This window comes from Poecilia latipinna, unplaced genomic scaffold, assembly GCF_001443285.1.
Source record: "Poecilia latipinna isolate Pla-1442-1.1 unplaced genomic scaffold, P_latipinna-1.0 Scaffold308, whole genome shotgun sequence".
In the NCBI taxonomy this organism is placed as follows: Eukaryota; Metazoa; Chordata; class Actinopteri; order Cyprinodontiformes; family Poeciliidae; genus Poecilia; species Poecilia latipinna.
In genome coordinates, this window is record NW_015112924.1 from 297075 (window position 1) to 305947 (window position 8873).

The 8873-nt window shown below is 34.1% G+C and overlaps 1 protein-coding gene across 2 annotated transcripts in view; it reads right to left on the minus strand.

The window, feature by feature from the left end:
* Positions 1-8873, minus strand: part of grik3 (glutamate ionotropic receptor kainate type subunit 3) — a 149568-nt gene that overhangs the window by 12999 nt on the left and 127696 nt on the right. For both annotated transcript variants that reach the window (XM_015034672.1, XM_015034673.1), the window contains exon 13: positions 2560-2777. In XM_015034672.1, coding sequence (XP_014890158.1) covers positions 2560-2777 — 218 coding nt within the window. The remainder of the gene's footprint in view (positions 1-2559; positions 2778-8873) is intronic.

The window sequence follows — 8873 nt, forward strand, 5'->3', positions numbered from 1 at the left end:
AGAGGACCCAAATTTGGGTCCTCTCGCGACAAACAGGTTAAATGATTACTTTTCAGATCTCCGTTATCACAGGATTAAAGAACGACGAATTGAAGCTCACACACATCTTAAGTGTTACTGAAGCAGCAATAATAGAATGCCATTCCATTCGTCTTGCATCAGTCTATGAGGTATTTCATGCAATTTTCTGTGAGGTCACATTTATGCCATGTCTAATCCAAGATAATTACTGTCTAATAACTATGAGGCATTTCAAATTGTGTGCGATGCTCTTTATAAGAAATCTGCTCCTGGTGTTAAATCCAGTAACAGTGGAGTCCTGGCGATCTCAGAAGAGATATTTTAAGTTGGCATTCAACCACTTATTGTTTTGTTTTTAGCAGTCTTCAACTTCCACTTTGGAAGAATTTGAGGTGGTGCAAGCACATTCTGTGCGACAGTGGCCACACGCACTTTTAAGGAAGAAAGTGCAGCACGAATATAATGATGTTATTATGATGTGACTCTTGCTTTGTCACTCACATTTTCACTCACTAAATTTTAAAACATAAGATGCAATTTTATGGGGGATTAAATTTGTAAATTAATCAAACCTTTATGAAGTTAGTAACAGTATTTAAGTCTATATAGAGTCTTTACACTCTAAAGTAAGTTCATGTCATCCACAATGATTTTGGTTTATAATGCATTCTTTTCTAATGTATTGAGATTCACCTGTATATGTTTTAACCTATAAGTAATCACCATTTTATTTTTCATGCTGCTAAATGTTTAATTAACGTTACCATATTACCAAGGAAACCCCCTCCAACCTTTAAAGCTCTAAAGTTAATGCAATGGATTATTTGATCTCATTTCTAACATTTGTCCTGCAAACCCTAAACTTTAAAGCAATAATGTTGGGATTTCTTTAAAACAATCATAACTTGGTGATTGGTTTTATTACTGACATTTTAAAATTTTGTTGAAGATGTAAGAGCAACTTTTATAGAACACAAATTATTCATGCACACTGTTAATCAAATATACAGTATAAAGTCGTGTCTGCTTTGTTTTTAAATTGGCTTTTAACATTCAATGGTAATGCCCCAGTTCCATTTGAGTGAAATGACTTTTAATCATGTTTTCTGATGATTAAAATGTAAAACGTTTACCAAGCAAGAGAAGCAAAATGAACTCCGCATCAGGAGCACAACTCTGATCACGTTGCCTTCTTTGTGAAACATTCTTATGACAATGACCAAAGTTATTGTCCTCCTGCCTAGAGTTAATCATCTAATGAGCTCCTTAAATGGCTAACAAATTGGCTACTGACCAAAATCTGATTTTAATCTTGAAAAGCCTGGATCCTGGACCAGCTTTTTTGAAAACTCAAAAATGTGATCTTTTTCTAATCACCGAATGCATCTCATGTAGTCTCTGCCAGGTCGCACAGACAACAAGATTCTTTGGTTTGATTGAAAAAGACTGAGTTATGCTTTTAAAATCTGAGTTTTACAACAAGACAAAGATCCACATTTTGCCTGGAACACAAATAATGCTTTATAAAAGTTTAAAATATAATTTTTGTAAACATTTGACTTTGTTTTAAAATAGTAAGACATGTCTTACATGGACTTTTCCCCACATACTTTTCATTATATAAAATAATAGTTGACCACATGATAGTGAAAATAAGTATTTTCAATTTTGTTGTTCTCATTTTAAAGAGAATAAGAATCATCCAAATTCATGATGCACAGAACAAATCTTTACAAAATCTAGTTCAAAAGACATCCACAAAAGTTTAGTCAGTAGATCTAAAGTCAATATACTTTATAAGTAACTTGTATTTATTCTATTTTTTTTATTTTTATGGGAAATTTATTTTTTGAAAATTTAAAAACCCTCTTGGACAGAATTTGCGCCAGGAGTTTCTCAATCATTACCCTTTTGATTTTTGAACTGGAGTGAAAAGTGTAAACTTTTTTTCTTTTTTACTTTCTATTTTTTGTTCTCTAATCCACATTAAACCCATTAGCAAATACCAGAAAAAAAATAAATCTGTACATCCGGGTTTCAACATCATTTATCAGCCTTTTCTGCCTCATTGAATTAGCATCAGTAAGGCCCTCTGCAAGGGCAAAAGCTGGCAGAGGTCACTTGAGCCATGTGTAATTAGCCACCTGCTTCTCTTGTTCATTACTAAAAATTCTTGAATAGCAGAAATAATCCCCAAACTTTCTTTTTTTAATACAGCTATTCTAAGATCACAAGTGTTTGTGTATCTGGTATCCAAGACATTGTAACTATAGAACATAAAATATAGATTTTTTAAAAGTATTTTTATATAATATGTAGAATTAAAAGTATTCCAAAAGTAACATTTTAAATCTTGAAAATGCTCTGCATAGCTGTCCAGAAGTAGTCTTTCCCAATGTGCACATTAAATATAAGGTGAACTATACAGGCTCTTGCACCGTATACTTACAAAAGTATATTTCTAGAATCTGAGAAAAATATTAGTTATGTATTTTATATCACTTATTGTGTGCTACTCTGTATAGCTTTGTTATCTACCTTGAAGAAAGCCATTGTTGCTCCATCTCTGACCACACCATACTCGATTTTGGTCTGCTTGGCAATGTCATCAGCTGAATCCACGGGTGAGTCCATCCTCTCCACGGTAAGGAAAGCTGCTAAATTAGCTGTATATGACGATATTATGATGAGCGTGAAGAACCACCAGATTCCACCTATTATCCTGGTCGACAGGGCTTTGGGCATCAGCTCCGAGCCTGTGTGCAACACCATGAGAGAGAAAGAGAGAAACATACTGTAAACGAGTTAAATGAACGGAGAAACATGACTGCTTGCATTTTTGTTAATTAGTTTGAAAATGCTTTTGGCAGTGCCACTGCTTCTCATTAAGGGGCTGCGAGTTGGTAAATGGAAATTAAAGTCAGCAGGGCAAGATAGTCAAAATGTGAGCTAAAACTAGGAGCAGAAAAATTCATAGAAATACAAACATTGCGCATTTAATAAATAAATGCACAAATGCCTGCAAAAATCACTATATCTATAATATCTTATCAGGTGTATGTTAACGCCTAGCAGAGCGGGCTGATTGCCTCCATGCCATGCCCACACAGATGCTGCAATTCATGCAAAAAGAACCCTGGCCAAGTATTAAATGTATATTTTGTACAGTACATTGAGATGCTTTTCAGATTTATGCACTAAACCCCTTTTTATCTTCTATTCTTTAAATTTGATGAGAAACAAAACTTTTTGTTTTCATTAACTGCAAGCCACAATCATCAAAACAAGTGCTGGAAATTTAAAATCATGTCAATGTTGAATCTATTTAGTGCTTGAATTTTACTTTAATTTGCTGAAATACACTTTTAAAAGGACTTAAACCACAAACTGTTTCCTTAGCCCTATAATATATATATTTTATACCTCATTGGGTCCACTAAAAATACATATTACTGATAAATATGGAAAAAAAATAATCAGAGTCTGCATCAAGAAAAAAAAAATAGAAAGAAGAGATAATATGTTGACAGAAGAGCTCTGCATCAGCCTTGACTTTGAGTGGGTCTCTTCTGAGCAGTACTATGTTTACAATGGCTCACTGACTGGTGTTAAAGTTACTTTATATCTCATCTCTGACAACCTTTAAAATACCCTTGTGCTTTGTGCACTCTGTTACTTTACTGAGAAGATTTATGAGGGCAATTCTGAAGAGTAACAAGCCCACAGAAGGCGGGCAGCCTGGTCAGCTCTTTAACCTCTTCTACCAAATTTGATTGGATTTGTCCTTTGTGGTTTGACAAAGACTCTACATGGTTACAAACAAGGGAAGATAGAAGCTTCCCTTAATTCACAATGACTTCAGAGAGGCAAGATCCAGATGCATTCTCTGGTCACACTAAAAATGAAGTGAAGCCATGGGTAACTCAATTGAATTCCACACTATAAAGCACTGTTGTCAGCGGGGAGCAATATATGGCACTGCATCAGAACACTCCAATAAATACAAGAAGCAGATCAGTCATATGGTGCCAACAATAAAATGGTGGCAAGATACAGTACGATACTGTTCTCAGAGGAAGTGGTCATTATTTGTAAGCCAACTCAATGTTCTCATACAGAGGCCATTATTCACACTGTTAGCTGTCGAAAGATCATATGTCTCACTAGATACTGCACTGTCTACTCAAAGTAAATTTTACTGTTTGGATTATACTTGAAAATAAAATTGTGATGGGAATCATGTATGTTAAATTGCTGAATTTTTACAGCAGCTTGAGTTGCTAAAAAAAAAATAGGTTCCCTTCCTACATGCTTTAGATGTTTTCCACTCAGCACAGCTGATTCAAAAGACTGCATGCCTGCAATTGTTGCAGAAGCTTCTTTATCAACCTGCAGCAGTGAAACACCTAACTGGGGGCTCTGAAGACCAAGGTTGAGGACCTCTGACTTAGGCTGTCCAAAAATCTAATCTGATTGACTGATCGGCACGTGGTTGATGACTACTTCCCTGGACGCTGTCGACTGAGCTTCAGTGTTCTGAGACTCGGACACAAAGAACCAGAACCAACAATTATTATTTATTTTTGCCCCAGACAAATCAATGAGAAGTCTAATTAAGTTGACACTATTTTATTGTAATATTTTGAAATGACTCTGACTCCATGGAAAGAGTTGTCATCTTGGTAAATGTCATTATGCAATTTGTTTGTTCCATTCCAGCTTCCTTCTACCGTGTCAATATGCTGCTGGGCAAATTATTTAAAACCTTGTTAATTGGGTATAAACTTTTGTTTTAATTTCTAGTACATTTTCTTTTTTTTCCCCCTCACTCTTCGGACTTATCAGTGTCCCTCACTAACTTTCTTCAAGGGTATGACCTGATTCAGAATCCAAAGTGGGGATTCTCCAAGATATCCAAGAGACCTGAAAACAAGACAACTGGAGGTCTGCAAGTGACCTCTGTGCAGACAGAAACGCTCCTAGAGGAGGGAAGCCGACGATCTCTCTGACCAGAAATGTAAGTAGGTTTTGAGGAAGACAATAGCAGCAGGTGACCTACTCTAGGCTCTCTGTTTTCCTGTTCTCTAGTGTCAGCTCTGAAACTTTGAATTTATCCTTCTTTTACTTTTCCACTCAAATTAACATATATTCTAGGCTTTAAACCTCATAAACTTTAGAAACATCTTTTTTTTTAATCTGCATATGCAATATTTTGAATGTTGAGTTTCTAATAAAAAAAAACAAAAACACTTCCCTTCCAACTTGTAGAGCAGTAGTGTTACCAATTAGCATATTTGTTTATATTGTTTTTTTCCTTTTTGCCTAGTTAAATCATCAAAGTAGAGCGTTATATGCTTAATTATAAAATTAATTCTTGATTACATTAATTGCCACTTCCTAGTGTTTTTACAAATTATGTGTTGTTTTTTTTTAATTGATTAAGACTGGATAAAATTAAGCAGAACAATATTTAGAAATGTTCTTGTTACTTTAAGGCGATGGCAGGAGTCATTCATTGTTTCCAAACGATATGATGAGTCCAGTCAGGGAATTATTACTATTTTTAATATATTTACATTAAATTGATATGCTAATTTTTTATAGTTAAGGGAGAAAAATTAAAAACAAACACATAATAGAGTGCAAATGGATAACAGTACAACGACTTCTGAAATATCTTTAAAAGAGTTTTTAATGTAATTCAGCACCTATTAGCAAAATATGATGCCCTGGTTTGGAGTATTGATTCTCACCAGCAGTGCCTCCCATTGCTAAATTAAATCTGTGCTTGCCTATGAGAATCAGTACTAAAAGCTAATTCCTTTGATCACACCTCTGCATGAAATTACTGATTCACTTTCTATTGAACATTATTAATAAAAAACAAATAAAATAAAACAATTAGCATGGACATATTTTAATTATCAATAAATCACCATAGCATTTGAATAGGCACTAATTTAGAATAGTTTTCATATTGAAGGACTTTATTACAGCAGAATATTTTTTTAAATAAGAACAGAAAGTGAAAAACATAATAAAAATAATTCTTTTTTGAAGCTAAGCCCTAACTGTGTTGAAAAGAGTGACTTTTTGCTAAGTAAGAAAGTTGGTATTTTTCCTGATTAAAAGCTCATAATTGGAACCATTATATATCATTATGTGTCAGAGGATCTCATCTAATGAAATGAATCTCAAACCACAACTAAAAACTTTATAATTCACATAATTTCTGCATCGTGTCATAGAGCTGAAATTATTTTCTCTAACAGTGTATAGTCAAAGAAAGTCTTATTACACAGAAAGCACAAATTTGAAAAGATTGTTGTTAATTCTGGTGTTTTTTTTTAGCATACTGCAAAAACCTTGCTGCAAGCCAAATATGTCAAAACAGAATGTTTTGAATTACTGGTTTTTGATTTTGAGATTAACATTTTGTCAGGTTAAAATCACAAACTGTATTTTACGTTACTTGTATTTTATGCAATGGACCAACATAAAGTAGTGCATAAATATGAACTGAAACAAAAAAACAGAGGTGTGGGATGCATTTTTTATTCAGATCTCTTTGGTTTGATACCAGAAACCACTGTAGTTTCTGTCCTAATCTTGGTATCATTCCTCATGTGGTGAGAGTTATACCAGTTAATATCAGATCTACTAATATACTGTCTGAAAAATGATTGCAACAAATTAATATCCTATGTTTGTGGAAATATTAGAGATTCTTTGGAGTTGCAAAAAATAATTGATTTTTCTTTCTCTACAAATATTTGTTTTTCTAAGAGATATTGGGTTCAGTGTCTTTAATTTTCAAAAATAAACCATTTCAAGATGCTGAAGGCAACATCTATCAGACTAATTTGTTAGGTTGTTATGTTTACTTTTACATTTAACTTTTTAGATCAAACATACTTTCAGACATTTTACAGGAAGAAACCAGTTTATAAAAAATAATCACATATGTGTTTGTTGTGAGAAACCCAGACCTCCGAGAATGCATCTGAGTGCTTTTGCACCTCCTGATATTTTATGTTCTTTTTGTTGTCTCTGACACCTCCCTCCCACAGACAGGCTGGTAGATTTTTTTTTTTTTTTTTTTTTTTTTGGGGGTTCTCCCAACCCGGCCCTTTTCCTTTTTAAAATGTCAAGGAAATGGCTTCCGCCTCAGCTGCTGTCACCGTGTTTGGCAGACAAGCAAGGGGTGTCTGTTAATGTGACACAGACAAAATATACACCTCGCTACAGATACCGCTGTGCAGCATGTGTTACAAGGCGCTGTTGCAAAAACGGTGTCACTGAAAGCCAGGTACGATGTCAGTTTTAAAATTAGATGCATTCATGCACTAATTGGCAAGATGCTTTGGACTATTTGGCCAATTAGCTAACTGTTTTTAAGTGCATATATGCAGTATTCATAACCTTGGATGAACTCTTATGTTTCAAAGTAAAAAAAAACAAAAACAAAACAATAAATCAAGGAACTATGAATAAGAGTTGATTAACAGCAGGAGCTTCAGTCAATGCCTGAAAATGAGAAACAGTGGAGCTCTGGCATTTACAGAAATCAGTGTGCGCCACATTATGAATTATAATAGAAAATACTCCCCTGTTTAGTTTAATAATATAGGCAACTAACTAGCTCATTTTGATTTGATTCTCCCTCTCACAGCGTACCTCTGCTGCTCTCATATTTCTCTGCCAGTATCAGCAAATTGGAAGAGCTGCTGTGCAGTTTCACAAGAGTGCCGCCGAGTTTCTGTGCTTAATGAATTGCTGAATGTGTTTGCAATCCTTGCAGCCAAAGATCCACTGAGCCTAACTAAACCTTCTTGATTTGTCTTGTTACACTGAGGTTAAACATTTTCTTACTTGGGTCCTTTTCGCTGCAGTTAACTCCATTATGTAAATCCTGGCCCTTCCTCTGCTTAGTCATCCCTTTAAGGAATACCTTGCAGAAGGAAAGGATTTCCCTTCCTTGTTTTTATACTCTGAACAATCAGCTCTTTGAGTCAATGTTTAGTCCTTCAAATCATCAATGGATAGTATACCTGGAGAGGAAGAGCTCAAACTGATCAAAATGCCATAAACAAGAAAGATTTTGCAAGAAAATTGCAAAACCAAAAATACTTCTAAGTAGAGACAGTTCAAACTTATATCATTAGTGGTAAGCATTAAAGACATTAAAGCTCAAGATGGTATCTTCTGTTTCTGTTCGTATTGTATAATGTTATGTCAAAGGGAAACAATGTTAAAGACAATATATTTTCTTTGTTCAATACATCTTTAACTTTTGCTTAAGTTGTGGCAGCAGTAAAAATTTGGGTAACACTTTATTTGAAGGGGGGTGAATAAGACTGACATGACACTGTCATGAACATGAATATTTATGACTGTTGTCATAAAGCGTCATTCGGTAAATTATGACACTTTTAATTCAAAATGTCTTTGTTATGACAACTTGACATTAACCAAAAAATCATTACTTTTTAAACTTTACCTTTAATAATATAAAGTTACCTAATTTTTAAAGTGCAATCAGTAATACTTTTATAACAAATTTATATCAGTAATGATTTCTTGGTTAATGTCAAGTTGTCATAAAGACATTTTGAATAATGTCAACTTTGTATTAAAAGTGTCATAATTTACCGAATGACACTTTATGACTGTTGTCATAAATATTCATGAAGGCTTATTCATGTTCATGACAGGTGTTATGACATGTTTATGACAGTGTCATAACAGTCTTATTCACCCCCCTTCAAATAAAGTGTTACCAAAATGCTTTAAAAAACTGAAAGAAGTGAAGAAAGAGAAAAATGTGTGCTCCTGATTAAATATCTGTGCAC